Genomic DNA, 16,101 nt, shown 5'->3' with positions numbered 1-16,101 from the left:
TCAACCTATATTGATATAAATATTTGAAAATTTAACGATACTTTTATGTTCCATTTGCGCTTCTATTTAGCAATTTAATCGTGATGAACAATAAAAATATTATATAAGTTCTCGAATTTTAGAATCATATTTCTGACCGAATGTCTTCTGCCAAGGGTGAATTATCGCGCATTTTAGGTCAAACGTAGATCGTTAAAAATCGGTGGACTAATTTGACAGGGCTGTCAAAGTGTTAAGCCTGCCTTGGGCGCGCTTTATCCACTAGGTCCGCGCGCGACTGACAGGTGTCATTCAAACGCAGCACCACTACAAGCGAAATCGTCCAAATTGACATCCGATTCGTCAACGCGTTAGCCGCTGGCCTCGCAGAAAAACAGCAAACAGAATGTGAAAACTGTTTGAGTGACTCCACGCTCTGTTAGCCGATCTCATTAAACGATTGCGCTGCATAATCAAAGTTAGATCACTAACGAACTAACGCGTTCGATCTGACAACGTTCAGGCACGAGATGTCCTCCTCGTATCCATCGCGCGGGCAAAATAGAGTCCTCGTCGGTGTGTGGATGTCGTTTCGACTTGTTTAAAACTATATGCAATATATTACTTACTGAGCTGTATGGTTCAGGAAGTTAAGGGGTCCATCGTAGCTCTGACGACTCGAGCTACACGGAACGTCTTTGGGCCTTAAAACCTACTCTTTCTCTCTTTCTCTCTTTCTCTCGTTTTCTCTCTCTCTCTCTCTCTCTCTTTCTCTCCTCCCGGTGACGATAGAAAAACAGTCTCCGCGTCTATGATCTCTTTATTGCACTATTATCGGGGATCGCTACGCGCCGCTGTTCGGGAGACGGTTGCACAGTGGTGAAAATCCCAAAATCGTTGCCAGAATTAATAATACCAACCCTTAATTAATGTAAATGAATAACTCCAATTAATATAGACGATTAACGAAAGACCTGTGATAGGGTGGCGGATTAATTTCTATTTTACATTCATAAAGTGCTATCCGATGATTTAGAGACAATCGTTGTAAATTAAATAAATCTTGACTTATAGGCTATCAATTTGTGAATTAAAACACGGAAAAAATACAAGAAGTTATAAATATCGTATAATCTTCAATTTAGTAGAATTCTTAAAAGTTCAAATAAATTTTTATTTCACTTCTGGATCATGCAATTAATGCCAAAATGTTTGTTCTATTAAACATTAATTGCAGTAAAAGAGCTAGCGATAACCTATATTATACATCGAATTTTTAAATTAGCATAGTTTTTACACATCGATACGATTCATAATATAAAAAAAATTCATAATATAAAATAATTTAGAATTTCGATAGACTGGTGGAACTGTGCATAAAAATAACATAATTTATACTAAATACTTGAATTTCATTTTTCACGATTTCTATACAATTAGCAATAAATGTGAAATCAGCCATTGTCAATAAAATAGGCTGCTTGAAGATGATACAAATCTATTAAAACCTCTGGTATAAATTGTAAACTAAACGATACAAGATACTACTTAATTTTTAATAAAATTTTCCTTTATCTTTAATCAATTGACTAATTCTCGAGCTCGCGAGAAATTATCCTCTAATGCAGCCTACAACATAAGAACCGTCGGTATAATCAGTAGCGATAGATTAGCGCGACCATTTGAAAATAAATCGTCCCAAATCCTACTCAGGGAAACCCATTACACGAGATCATCGATTTCAAACGGTTTTCCAAAATGTCTGAATCTAAATAAAAACATCACCGCCAAAATATTATACGCAGAAATATCTCGTGAATCAACTTGTAACGGGTTCAGCAAAGTTCCGCGACTCGTTCTATCGACTTTTAGCAGAAGCTCCAGGGTTTTTCGCCAGTGTGCGACGTCGTGGCCCCGGGAGCACGATCGGGATGGTCGAATCTCCGTCTCCGCGACGGAACCGGCCGGGAACGACGTAACGAATTTCATTTACCAATCGGTCGTGTAATAACCGGGCAGGAGAGCCTGTTTCGATTACCGTTTGGAAACGGTCGCTCGCGATAATCGTCCCTTCCTCGTCGAGGTCCTTGTACTTTTTTTCTTTCTCCATCGGGGCTGGATATCCGATAAACGTCCCACTGGAATAGAAACGATCAGTTCGAGCGGTCCCACCATCGGATAGGGGGGCCGCGGGGGAACTCGTTCGCCGATCCGGTCTGTGACTGGACAGTTTCTTCGGTGCCGAAGGGTCGAAGGTAGAGTGGTTTCGCTTCTCGTCACGCCCGCGGCGTCGTCGGGACGCCGGCTACCGTGCGGCCGCACGCTGCGTCTTGCCTTCCTCGGTTGTACGTTAAACTTCAGACCATCTGCAACCCTTTGGTGATGCTTTCGACGTGCTCCTTGGCTCGCATTCTCAACGCTTGGATGCTGGTCGTGCGTGGATCGTGGCCAGGAGGACTCGGAGGTGCTGTTGACACGTGGCCGCCGTTCCCTATGCTGGTCATCCCTGCCGTTAGGGTGCCTGTTGGTCAAACGCAGGATCTCCAATCAACGTGTTTTGCGAATACCCATACGGAAGTCGGATTCGTCAGATTGTTGTCGTAATGATCGGACTCGATTCTATTGTGCAAATCACAAAAATGCATTTTATTTCGATTTCTGTTCGTGTGTAACTATATCTACTTAATGTATTGCTATGGGTTGCTTCGACAATCGTGTTATTGGAATAGGGTGTTTTGAGCCGGGCTTAGACATTAATTGAACAATTGGAGCATGATTGTTTGAGTAATCGTATTAGTTTATTCGGTAAAATGTGTCAACCCTTGTATTAACGCTTTTGATTTTTCTTGAAATGGACAAAGTAGGAACCCAAATCGAAACGAAAATCGCAGTTTGCGGTAACGGAAGATATGGACTTTATGTAGGATGTATATTAGATATGTATATATATCAACAGTGATGAAAGATTAATTAATTCTTCGCTTTATTTGTGGCTATCAGAAATCATAAATAAAATAAATGATTTAGTAAAACAAATCTACAATGCAATGGTCAAGATATTAATTTTAATTTAACTTTGACCGCACGCATGTATTAGTGAACCTACAATAAAATCATTAAGGATTTAACTATCAAATGTTCACATCGCATTCGTGGAATTTTCGGATGAAATAACGAAATAAAACTAATGCGGTAGCTGGATAGTCAAGCCAAGAGCGGTTCATTGATTCACCGTGTCGTTTTTCTCGCGAGGAGATGTCATTAAGAGGTCCATCTTACCCGGGACGGCGTTTCCAACGGTAGCGACATTCGGCGGCGACGGCAGTCGTCTTGGGGACGTCAAGTAACTGGGATATCCCGAGTGGGGTGCGGCTAGAAAGCCAGGAAGCGCGCTCAACAGGCCCGGAGGAGTGAGCCAAGGATCTCCTGGCAGGCCCAGAGCCGGTCCAGCCACGTTTCTACCGAAGAACAGACAGCTTATCATTCATACAATCATCAGATAGATTTTCATCGAGAAAGCATCCTCCCGATCGCCTCGTTCCTTTCCCAAGAATTACCTCATGTTGGCAGCGTGATGGTACTCGCTGAGACCGAGTCTCGCGGCCTCCATCTTCTCCTGTCTGCGCCATTTTGCCCGTCTATTCTGGAACCACACCTGCAACGAAAACACAGGGCCGCATTATTAAATCATCATCCGCTGCCGGCTGCAGTGTCACCGCGAGATTGCATCCAATATTCCGGACAAAAGAAGTCCCGTGGTAAATAAGAGCAAGCGGAAGCGTCAACACAATCTGGAAATCGCGGTTGAACTCGGGTAAAATTGCCTTCGAGGCGGGGAGAGCAGGCGCGAGGAAAGTCAACGCGAAAATTTTTACGCGCGCGCGGCGGGGAGCGACGTGGAGGGCTTCAGGGGGGGGGGGAGACATCCCCTAACGCCGGGGTAGCTAGAAAATGGAGTTCCTTTGGCCCGGCGCGGAGCGGAGCGGCGCGACGCGACGGTGTACAGGGCGAGAAAAGTCGCTGCCAAACCTCCCTCGTCTTCTGTTTCGCCGTCCTTTTCGAGTCTCTCTCCCATCCGTCGAGCCTCTCTCCCTTTCTCTCCCTCTCTCTCTTTCTTTCTCCCTTTCTCTATCTGTCCTTTTCCCTCTTCCAGCCGGTCGCGCTGGTTTCTTCGGCTCGCTCCCTTTGCCGCGCTCTCGGAGGGTCGCAGAGAAATGTCTCTGGGCGGGGCGGTCCACCCCTGGAGGCAGCGCGGGGCAAGAAAAGGAGGTAAGAAGGGAGCTCGTAGGGTGAGTCCGCGCGGGGACCACCCTTCGACATCAAGAGGGTAACGAGGCTGCGGGGCGAAATCGAAAGTGAGCGACGGGGAGAGGCAAGGAGCTTCAAGGTGGACCCAAGAAAGCCGGGAGCGGCAGCCGCTGACGAGGAGGGATGAAAGGCTCGGTCGGCCATGTTGATTTCTTTATTGTAACATGGCTGCTGTTGGCAGCCGGTTAAAGTCTGTCGCGATAACCATCGGCTGCTGGCTTCTCGCCTTATGAATTATTCAGTGCCGAGGAGACACGCCGATAGGCCCTATCGAGCGTGTCCGCGACGAATCTGCGTGCCCCAAAGTGGCAGCGTGGGTCGGAGATGGACCGGCGGACCCGTCGATACCAGCGAGGACCATCGCTACCCATCGCCGACCATCGCCGCTGCCTTTTTTGGCCGTCAAAGAAACGAGGAGTCACGGTCCTGCCGATTGGGTGTCTTTGTGTACAGCTTTGAGATAACGGAATTCACTTGAATTTTTGATGATTTGCTGTTTCTTTAAGATCGTGGTGGTATGCGAGCTTCGAATTAGGCTACTTCATCTGTTGAGACGATAATAGATACTCATGCTGGTTCAACAGTATAGCGAATTTAATCGTGAACATTTTGTTGAGATCGCTAATTATTCTTAATCGATTAAGATATTTCTCTTTCTTATTAAATTACTTTTGTAACCTCCACATGTTTCTTAGAAATAATGACATGAATAATTTTGATAAGATCCTTTTACTTTGTGTGCTCTTTCAATCAATTCTGTCTTAATAGCATGATCACTTAATTTACTCCTAAAAAAAAGAACATTACAATGCAACAGAATCGTACTCACAAATGAAAATTGGTTGAATTTTTATCGCATGAATATATGAGTTATTATTACAGGGGATTGGTACATTAATGTTCAATTATGTATTTTATGTATGAATAATAAAAATAAACAGGTGAAATTTAAAATAGACTTCGATAACAAAAGATTATTTTAAACAATTAATTTTAAATCAGAATATTTAAACATCTTATAATATATTTCATAAATTCGAATAGGAGTCATTAGTATCTTTACATTACTTCTATCAAAAAATGAAGATAGTGTATATTCAATACTTTCCCTTCTAAAAATTTGCCACATTGAATACGTTTATAAGATTTGAAACTAGATTTATTTACGTTATAGTACAGTGTTAACTTCGAGACTAATGTATTCCAGATGTATGTATGTTTTATACATAAATAAGTTATATGTGTATATGTTTTTGAGAGAATTTTTACTTATCTCTTGATTAAAATCTCTTTCCACAGAAATCTGTCACAATACTTTAGTTAATATTATAATTACACTTGGTTTCTGTGGTTTTTCGTTTTAAAAACATTTTATAAAGTTATTCAACATATAGTGCACCATAACAATTTTATTTCGTTTTATTAAATTTTGAAAACGTCGATCAGTAACGATTTATTCTAAAAGTCCTTGTGAACATTCAAATCCACAAAAATCTTTAAGAGTTGTCCACAAATTTAACAGTTAATAAATATAAAGTTAATTATGGTCGAAAACGAACTAATTGCACAGGAATTGGTTGTCCCACAGGAAAAGACTCCACTGTCGTAATCGTTGACGAAATCCATTAAGCAGTTAAATCATTCCAAAATCCGCACAGTAGTTCTGGATACAGGATGCATCACCTAAACCTAAACCTAAACCTAAACCTAAACCAATCCAATGTCCCAACCCACTGATCTCGGAGCCGGATTTCTCTTCCGTCGTAGTTAGTATCTCCTGCCGCGGCTCGTGACGAAGCACAGAAGCCGTCGTTTCAACCATAACCAGCCGTTCCGTCGCGTTCCTTTCCTCCACAGTCTCTCCATACCTCTGCGCCTCGTTTTATTATGTAATCTACTCCATAATTTCCCGTTTAACTCCCTGAATTCCCTCGGCTCATCCGTCTATCCGAAACCACCCCTGTCCGCGCTCTGTAAGACGACGGCCGGGCAAGGGTGTCGCGTTCGAATAATAAATATAGAGCAAATTGAATGTTCCGAGAAATGAAAGAGAAACGGTCGAAAACCTTGGCGGGGACGAACCGTTCAAACTGGATGACACCGGTGCGACGGATGGAGGAGGCGGGGAAGGACAGCGGGGGGAGGATTGATATCGAGGCATTCCCGGGCTCATCAGGACGATATTCCGCTCTCGAGGACGGGAAGCAATTTTCTTTCCTGGCTGCGTGGATGAGGCAAGGCCGTGGACAAGATGCCACGTAGAAATGATGGGAAAATAAGCGAATTTCCCTTCGTATCTCTTATATATTCGCTTCTTCTCGTCGCTCACTTCGTCTTCCTCTTCCATCGGGGCCGCGCAGCCCCGTCTCCCTCGGAAGAGGAAAGTCGCTGCTGGCCGAGGCGGACGTCCCTCCCTCCTGCTCTCGCGGAAATATAAAGAACAGGGCTAACACGGCTTAACCGTTTTACGTCGTAAATTTATTAGAGTAGGTACTTCCACCTTCTCCATCTTCGAGCCGTCTCCCCGCGTTTCTGGCCCGCCTTCGAGCTTTCTTCCACCTCGACCCACCCCCTCCTTGCCCTTGTCTACCCGCGTCACGCTACTCGGCAATGATATTGCGAAGGTAAACTCGCTTAGACGGTTTAAATGCAAGAAAATTGGAATAAAATGGAAGTAATTCCGGGATTAAAATTGGACGTTCCGCTCGTCTAGTCTCTGCGTGAAGAAGCGTCGCGCGCATGATCGCCGAGTTCCGAGGGTGAGCTTCGGGAGCTTTCCTGATCTATAGATTGCGAAATGACTCCGGGGACAGTGATAATATAGTGATTAATTTACTGCGCTGATTGTTTTTCTAGTCGCGGGACGAGACGAGCAAAAAGTTATTCGCGAGGCGCCAGTAATAATTATTGTGATATTGTCCTTGTGATACCTCAAATCAAGACTAAAATCGGCTATTGCATACTTTACCATGGAATTTTCCACGAAATCTACCAATACAACTTAATAAAGAAAATGCTGTGATTTTATATAAGTATTCGTACGCGATATTTATGTTTACGTCTGTTTTGTCAAATCTTTTTACGACTGTGACTTTTATATTGTAAAAGGTGTGTCACAGTGGTAGCGAATTTGTTAAAACATTACGCGATAGTTTACATCAATTAGTACCGTGTAGAAATGACTGAAACAAGTGAAGAATTACGCGGCTTTCCATCCACGCCATACGAGCCAAAGGAGCCCAGAGCATTTGGGAAGCGATAGTGAATCGGTAGGGCATTGTACGGGGCAGTCTGTGCAAATGACAAAGTCAACAAGAGGCCAGTCAAAAATTCCGCGGAAAAATGGGGGAGCAACGATGAATTTTGATTCGTGGCGACGCGACGCGACGGGGGCCGGAGCGATGGCAGCGGCGCCGAATTTTCGATGCGCCGTGTGTCGCGACACGCGGGGAACACATGCTCGGAAACGGTGGCCGCCGAAAACGCGTTCACGCCAAGCCCCGTTACTTTCGACAGAAAACCACTTTGCCGTTGGCGCGCGGCCAGTCGGACCTGGAAAATGTCGGTCGGCGTACGGACGACGGAGCGGGAAACAGAGTGGTCGTTTACAGGGAAATATCGACGTTAATGTCGTACCCGGCGGCTGCGTAACAGCTTTCCGAGATCGGTCCTCCCGTACGGTGACACGCGTTGACGAGTTCTCTCTCTCCCTCCCTCTCCCTTTCTCTCTTTTTCTCTGTTTCTCGTTCTCTGTTCGACAGAGGCAACGTATCGCGGGCGAAAATCAGTTTTCCGTCGTGTCCCGCCATTTCTTTCATCGCCGGCTGCCGCCGCCGCCGCCGACGCCGCGCCGCGCCGTCTTCTCCCTGCTACGCGCATCGTTCCGGGACGATGATCGCTTTATCCTCGCTCCGACGACGGCTCTTCGGCTCTCAAACTCGGATTAGCGCCGGTAAAAAGGTATTCGGGCCGCTCACGCCACGGCGCGCGCATTGTCGCTCCGCCGCGGTATTAACAGATTTCGGCTATTGTTCGCCGATCAAGGTGGTCCTACGGCCCTTTGAAAGAGTTGCGGACCGGCAGAGGTGTCACTGCGCGTCTCACGCTCCTATGCTCCCACTTTTTTCTATCAGATCTCGACCGTGATCCACTTGATTCGCGGTGGCGCAACGTGTGCATCGCTAATCGTCGCTCTACGATGCGTGAAGCCAGGAACACCCCGTTCGGTGGTCAAACTTCGGCTTTGCGGTGTTCGAAAATATGCTTTTCGAACTTTACGAGGTTTCCGTTGGGATTGATCTTAATATGGCATAAATTGTTACGACATAATTTGTGGCAAATTCTACCGCACGATTTGTCGCGAAATTTTCGTTTCAATAACTTGGATATGGTGCATAAGTGTTATCGTTTATTTTGGGGGAAGATTTACCAGATTCTCTGTATTCCTTCAATCTGGATGATCTGGAGTTATTTAAAAAATATTTTTCGTAGAAAATAATCGTCAGTTGTTGATTAAATTCATTGTCGACAAATGTACGATTGAATAAATTGATTAATGAAATTATTAATCGCTGTTAACATCTAAATTCAGACTTTAGTTGTTAATCACGGCTATTGATTGAAACAAATTGAATCGTTGATTGCAATCAAGGAAACACAAGAAATCAAGTAATCAATGGCCTATGTAATTCAGAACAAAATTTTTCAGACAAGGCATCAACCTCTTAGTAAGAAGATAAAGTTATGATAACAGAAAAAGATGACGTTAATAACGAAAATATCGTATATCATTCTTTAAAATGAAAATAGGCAGATTTAGGAAATAAGCGCTACACATTATTTGAAATGTTGTGTCCATCGTTATGTCTCTGCAAGATATAAGGGTGACAGTAGATGCGATGCCCTTATATTGAAACATTTCTATAGAATGTTTATAAAAGCCAATAAAAGTAATCAGCATTGTTTAAATGCTACTAGATTATATACTTTATGTCCTTGCATTACAACTTCATAAATTGGGAAATCGAAACTTACAATAATTAAAGGACGCGATAAATTTCGGCAAGGAGCAACTCCGCCACGTCAGTTTCTTTAAAGCAAAATATCGAAATAGGAATATTTAAGTGCTTTTCAAAGTAAATAGACATATTCATTAATTAACAAAGAGATCAAAATAAAACTGAAGCTAAAATAAAGATGTTATCGAACTTCCGCGATGATTTGACGATAAAATTCGTCATCTAAGAACAAACTAATGTCCATGAACTGTGTAGGAAATACAAACTCCATCCTATTTATAAATAAATAAATGGGATCGAACGGTCTTCGTTAGTGTCGTGTCCGGGAAAGGTGCTGCCAGTTCTTGACGTATAGGAAATGGAACTAATGGTTATTTTTCCGTCGAGTGTATTACAAGTTTATCAAAGCGCTATATACAGGAACGAGTGCGGAGAGGGGAGAAGAAAAGAGGGGCGGACACGTTTCGAATATAAGCCTAGATTCCGGTCCAGAGCACCGTGGTATGCATAGAGAAGGGAGATGTTTGGAGAGGGTTGGAGTCTATTATTCACCGTGCTTTTTATACCCCCCCCCCTCCCTCCCCTCCGACGAACCCTGGTTCTCCACCCTAGTCCATAGTATTTCCCCTTCCCTCGAGCCCGGGCCTGTCAAACTGTCGTGCAAATTCAATCCTATACAGTCGTTCTCATTTCAATTCGGTTTCGGAGCGTGCCGAAAGGACAGCGTCTGTGCATCCGCAGTGCGGATACGTTCCGAGGATAATTGACGATGCGGCGTGACTCGTGCAGCGTTCGAGTTAAATCAATTCCGCAGGGTGGAGGCGGGTGTGGGTAGTCGGTTGGTATCTAGTTAAACGGACCGAGTTGGTTCGCCGATCGCGTCGACTTTGGTTACGATTTTGATCCTCGACGCGATTTTACAGCCGCGGCCGTCGTTGACAATTATTTTAGCCGAGTTTGTAACTCGGTTTCGATTAAACGTGATTTATTCGAGGTACCCTATTCAATTCGCTGGCGAACTGAAATTTTCCGTAGCGGAAATTGAAGGCAGTTTATGACGGCGTCGCGATTCCAAGAAAACGAATAATTATTTTAGTCGAACTTTTAACTCGTTCACCGTTAACGCAATTTATTTGCGTGCCTTGGATCCAATTCCCTAATGACGACGAGGAATTAAGGATTTTACAACATTTTCGACAATGGATGTGCCTGATCTCTTACACGATTTTAGATAGCTTGGTCATCATCGGGAATTATATTAGCTCTTGTAACTTGTTAGATAATAAATCGAAGATAATGAACTCGAACAGTAAGAATGAATGTATTCTTTAAATGTGTGATTGTAAGTTATGCGAGTTTCGCAGTTTTTTAAGTTATATGATAGATGTAAAGACACGAGTTTGTTCGCCTATTTCGTTACTATTATGATCCCCGTAACGATTTTATATTCGTAACCATTAGTGACAATTGTTTGCTGCCAGTTTATAACTCGTTCCCAATTAACTACAATTTATTTATTTAGTTGCTCGGTTGGTGATAGTAATCTTGAACCATAAAATGGAAAGTAATTTCTGATATCGCGTCGTTCTTGCTGCAGGAAGATGAGCAGCTTTGATAATATGTATACTAAATTGAGCATAGCGATAATTTGGTGGTGTGACATAGTTAAATATTTTGTATATAGCGAACGATAATTATTTCAACCTAATTTGTAAGTTGTCTCTAATGAGATATAATTTACTTCAGACTGTCGTATTCAATTTACAATAAAGGGGGGGGGGGGCAATTTCTAACGATCGTAGGGTAATTTTGACAGTGTTCAGAATTTAACAGAGGATTTATAGGGAGGCTGAGCACCACTGCCAGGCTCCTCCAATAAAGCCACCCCTGTCGTTGCGTGTAATCACCCTTAAACACTCCAACGCCCCGGCCTAACCCCGGCGTACAGCGATACAATACTAATGTGCTACAAATAACATCCCAAACACGAGGCGATTTCACTTTTACAATGAGACTAAACAGCTCCGTGCATGCCGAGGATGCACCACGGATCGTTCCGCTGGTACTCGAGAGGATCCTTGCCCGTTCCCGAACAATGAGTTGTTGTGCGTTCTTTTCACGCTGGATCACGATCTTTCTCTGTCACTAAGTCATCGAACGTACCACCTCGATCTTTTCAAGGGAGCGTCGTCGCTTACCGGTTGTTTAATTCTTACAATAACAAATCCAAACGAAACGTTTTTTACAAATGCTTAAGTGTAACGCGATATAAAGTAATCACTTCGCAATTTTGCGACTACAATTTTGTTTTTAGAATAACGAATATGAATGAGAAGCTCGAATTTGACGTAAACTGGAGTCGCCTTCGCATTATTATAATACGAACGAAATAATTACCATAAAAGAAACAAATTAATTCAATTGAAGAAAAAGCTGAAGCAGATAAATAATAGAAAAAATTTACATGATCTTCAGTGGAACGAGTCAATCGAAATATAAATAATATTTTAATAAATATAGAACGAACGCTATTGAACTCGATATCATATTTCCTATCATCGTTGATTTCACGCTAATGAGTGTCGCTGTACTCTGAACGACACAGAAAAACAGGAAAGATCAGAGGATTTATTTCAGACATCGAATACGGGAGTTCGAATATGTGCTAATTATTGGGAGGTTTTAAAAATACCGTTCCAGAATAGTAGAAAGATATTTCCGCAGTCGGATCGCACAATGCTCCGAGCGAAACATGTTTATTTGCGCAGTCTGTCAGTATCCATCGAGCCGCGGGAATAAATACACGATAAATATACGAATATTCAAGTTATTTAATGATCGGGGATTTATTCGAAGTATCCGAGGTATCGCGCGACGGATATTAATCGCGGGATAAAGTGCCGCGTAATCGTTCGGACTTGGAATTGGCCTAATTCGCGTGGATATTCTATTTCGCGTGTTCTCGCGTCATTAATCGAGGCACCCATTTAAACGGCGGCATAATGCACAGTGAGTGGGGATGAATGTTATTAATACAGCTCGGCGAAGCCATCCAGAAGACAAAGGATTATTAAATTGCGGGTAATCTAAAGACAGACAGATGGAAGGTGAAGGTAAGCTCTCGTAATTCTTTGAAAAAAGGATCCGTGCACCAGCGAGAATAATATACTGGCAATTACGTAGAGGATTGAACATGCTCCTTTTTTCTTCTCCATTCTTTCCTTTCCTCTCTTTCTCTCTCTCTCTCTCTCTCCTTCTTTCCTTTCTGTCTTTCTTCCGAGAAGGATTATGGACGATCGACTTTCTCAATGATCGGAGAAACACGGAAGTGTCAAGAACACGAATCGTGCCCTGAAATTCGATCCTTCTTATTAAGACCCTGTCGACGTCGAAGGAAAAGGGGAGTTTAAATCGAACGGAGGATGCAGGGCTCGCTTTTACGAAAGAAATATAATTCTACGGAATTATGAACACGTGCTCGCGATGTTGTTTAACAATAGACTGATTGTCGTATCATGAAATATTATTAGCTTAGATTCATTTTTTCATTAACAAGCTACTACAAGTATTAATTTATCAGTCGAAGTTTAATCGAATTAATTCAAACGTTCTTTAAGGACACTTAAGCAACAGAACTTTGAGAATTTTGCCCGTTGTTACTTCACACTTTAATTAATGTTAGTAGTTTCTTTCTTCAGTTAATTTCTATCTGAAACGAAATTTTATTTAATTGTTGAGAACAACTAGACCATTTCTTGTTTGTTTACTATGAATTACTTGTTTAATTAATTACTTGTTTACCACACAAAAAATATTTGCAGCCGAGACTAGATGTTTCCACTCTAGGCGTTGGTGATGATGTTTTATTCAAATCTTAACTTTGTTATATATGACAAGAAATAGCTTATGCAGACTAACTTATCAACAACCTAAAAAAACAAAATTACATAAAATCGGATGCAATGATCGTTCTTTCTGAACCGACCGATTGTTCCGTACAGAGAGTCCATTCCGGAGAGCCGTAATCTTTCATCGGCTGCTCGTCGGTGGGGTGTTTACGCGAAAATATCGGCAAGCGATCGCAGAGGCGGATTCCAGGGCCAAAGGCCGCGCGGCGGATTAACAATTCCGAGGTCCCGTTCAATTAATCTAGCTCGGGCGGCGCAAGAGGCTCGTTTGATCGAGATATCGCGCTGCCCTTTAACGAGTAACCGATGTCAAACGCAGCCAGAGACGAGCGGCGAAAGGAAAGGGAAGCCCGAAGTCGGTCTCGCCGGGGAATACACCGAATTCGAGATATATCCAGCAGAACTAACTATTAATTTGGTTCCCAGGGTGGTAGTAGACACGAGGCCGGTGGTTGTGGGAGGGGCGGTGAGGGGAGCCGCGCGGGAAGGAGAAGAGGGGCGGCGGAGGCAGGACCAGAAAAGCCTTCGGGGCAACAGATTACTGTGCACAGCCTATGGATCCTCTCCCCTTCGCGTTCTACCCCTTGCCCTCGGTCCCCACCGTTGCCCATCTCCTGGTCGAACGTGGCCGACCCGTGAAGTTAATAATCATCAAAAGTCACGGTGTTTGTCGAGGGCGGCCGCCCTTTGTGCGCCCACGCGTGCTCCTGACGCTAATATGACTCCGCCCGGGCTTTATTACGAGTTATTAGAGTTATTACATCGGCGACGGATTTTCACGTGCAGCCACGCTGTTGCAACCGGCTGCAGCCACGCTTCCCTAACATGGTCCCTCCGTGGTCCCTTTTTCACCTTTTTCCGACCGGACCTTTTAATCATCGTTATCGTGCACGGTATCACCCTGCCGCGTCTCTTCAACGACTAGTTTATATTCCTCTCTCGGGGTCTACGACACGGCGACAATATTTCCGTGGCTATATCGAAAAGTGCTGCAAGTCAGAATTTTGAAAAATTTAAGTAAATGCATTAATTACACTGTAGGATTTACGTATTTATCGGAAAAAGGTCACAGAAACAAATTCGATAAGCTCACAAAATTATGCAATTTGAAGCACTACTAATACGAAACATTAGTGACGAAAGTTTTAAGCAATAATATCTCAGAAGTGAAATCATGTGATATGCGGCGTTCTTTCTTGTAATCACAGATTTTTCCGAGCGTTTTGTTCGTTTAGGTTCATTTGTATCGCGTATGTTTATTTCATTGCTTCCTTTGGTCACTCTCGTGTAGAAGCGAAATTTTGTTTAGTAAATATTAACAATGTAATAAATTCTCCCCAATTGTCCGTAAGGTTATACACCAAAATAAACAATTTGAGAAAAGTTACCAATTTTCAACAACTATAGAACCGAAGCGCAAGGTTCGAATAATAATATCTCCACTACGCAAATTGTCCATTTTCGTTTACAACCTTAAGGACAATTCGAGTAAAATTTACTCTACCAAAGGATTTGCCATTGTAGCAATGTGTCGCCTATTCTTCTCTGGCATGATTTGGTGTACCTTGCGATTTCTTCTTCGATGGAAGGAACTTGTAGAATTTTTCTAATATCACCATTTCTAACGAACTCTGACGCTTTTAAAATTCATCGTAGTATTTATTCTTGTCAGTTTTCGATCCTTTCAATATCTGATTTCGCAGCCATGTTCCAGATTTGAAGTTATGTTTATGTGTACTCTACTAGTAATCGTAAAATAAACAGAAGAGTTATTTGTCTACTTTTCACAATTTCACATTTTCGATATGTGCTGAAGTCTGCGACCGGTCGATCGTAATTGACTGTTTCACGACGCACAGCTCGACACAGACTCGAAATAGAAAAAACGAAACTGACTCAGTAAAACGTTTATTGATCGTATCACCGTGGACATGCTGGTTGCAGCCACTAAATCATCTCTGACCGCCTTCGAGATTATCGTTTTTATAGACTCTAGAACCGAGAGAGCGCAAGGTAACTTGGATACGTAATAAATTCAGAGACTTTCACTCAGTAAATTCACTTTTATCTGCATATCATCAGATTGTAATGATGTTGGAGAAATGGAAATTTAAAAAATGCTGTTACACTGACTTGCATTATTTATATTCATCTGCTCCTTTAATCTACAATCTCTAGAGTGCTAGAATCTCGCAGTTGCTCGAGCTAGACCGCAGAAAGCCACGAAGCCTGAAATTTAACTACACTGTAAACTACACTGATCAACAAAGTCAGTTCCTTTGTCTTTTCATTTAAGAATGCGCGCACTGTTTTCATTTATCAACTTCGATTTCCCAAAAGTAAGATAATAGAGTAAAACGTCTTACAGATTTTTAAGAGCACCTACAGTATATGCTGCTACTGTTTTCTATCTACAAATAAAATTATTTATCTACAATTATTGTGTAATCTGTTGAAATTTAAAATCATTTTTAAGTCAGCAAAAGTCACAATATTAGATAAAATTCTTCTGTCAATAAGCGGAACTATTTAATAGGAAACCAAATTTATTCTTAAATAGATCATCTTCAAATTATGTAATGAATATGCCAGAGAAATTGCACCTTAAAATGACTACAAGTACTGCATTTATTCTACTCGAACAATGCCCAATGCGTCTGTTAGACGTAACAAAGTTGCAGAAATAAAGATGCTTACAAGCACAGATCAATTTCGTAGATCTATAGGCAATAAAATTCGCACAAATGCTCGAACATTGATTGATCATAGTGGTTGCTTTCATCCCATTGGTCCAAATGATTTGCCGATATAGAAATATCTAAAATTCGGCGGTAATCGTTCGTTTACAACGATTTCTCGATCCACAACGAATGTCGGTCGAACTAGCG

At 42.5% G+C, this 16,101-nt stretch overlaps 1 protein-coding gene across 2 annotated transcripts in view; it reads right to left on the bottom strand.

Moving 5' to 3' along the window:
- Window positions 1-2,168: 2,168 nt before the first annotated feature.
- Window positions 2,169-16,101, bottom strand: part of LOC144476052 (retinal homeobox protein Rx1) — a 68,634-nt gene continuing 54,701 nt past the window's right edge. The window contains exons 3-5 of one of the 2 annotated variants that reach the window (XM_078192612.1): window positions 3,537-3,634; window positions 3,259-3,455; window positions 2,169-2,500 (exon numbers count right to left, since the gene is read on the bottom strand). In XM_078192612.1, the coding sequence (XP_078048738.1) occupies window positions 2,337-2,500; window positions 3,259-3,455; window positions 3,537-3,634 (459 nt within the window). In that variant the 3' untranslated portion in view covers window positions 2,169-2,336. The remainder of the gene's footprint in view (window positions 2,501-3,258; window positions 3,456-3,536; window positions 3,635-16,101) is intronic. The other variant, XM_078192613.1, reaches the window with a different exon arrangement.

The sequence above is a fragment of the Augochlora pura genome, chromosome 10, assembly GCF_028453695.1.
Source record: "Augochlora pura isolate Apur16 chromosome 10, APUR_v2.2.1, whole genome shotgun sequence".
Lineage (NCBI taxonomy): Eukaryota > Metazoa > Arthropoda > Insecta > Hymenoptera > Halictidae > Augochlora > Augochlora pura.
The sequence above is the reverse complement of the archived record's forward strand: the minus strand, read 5'-3'. Positions and strand labels throughout refer to the sequence as shown.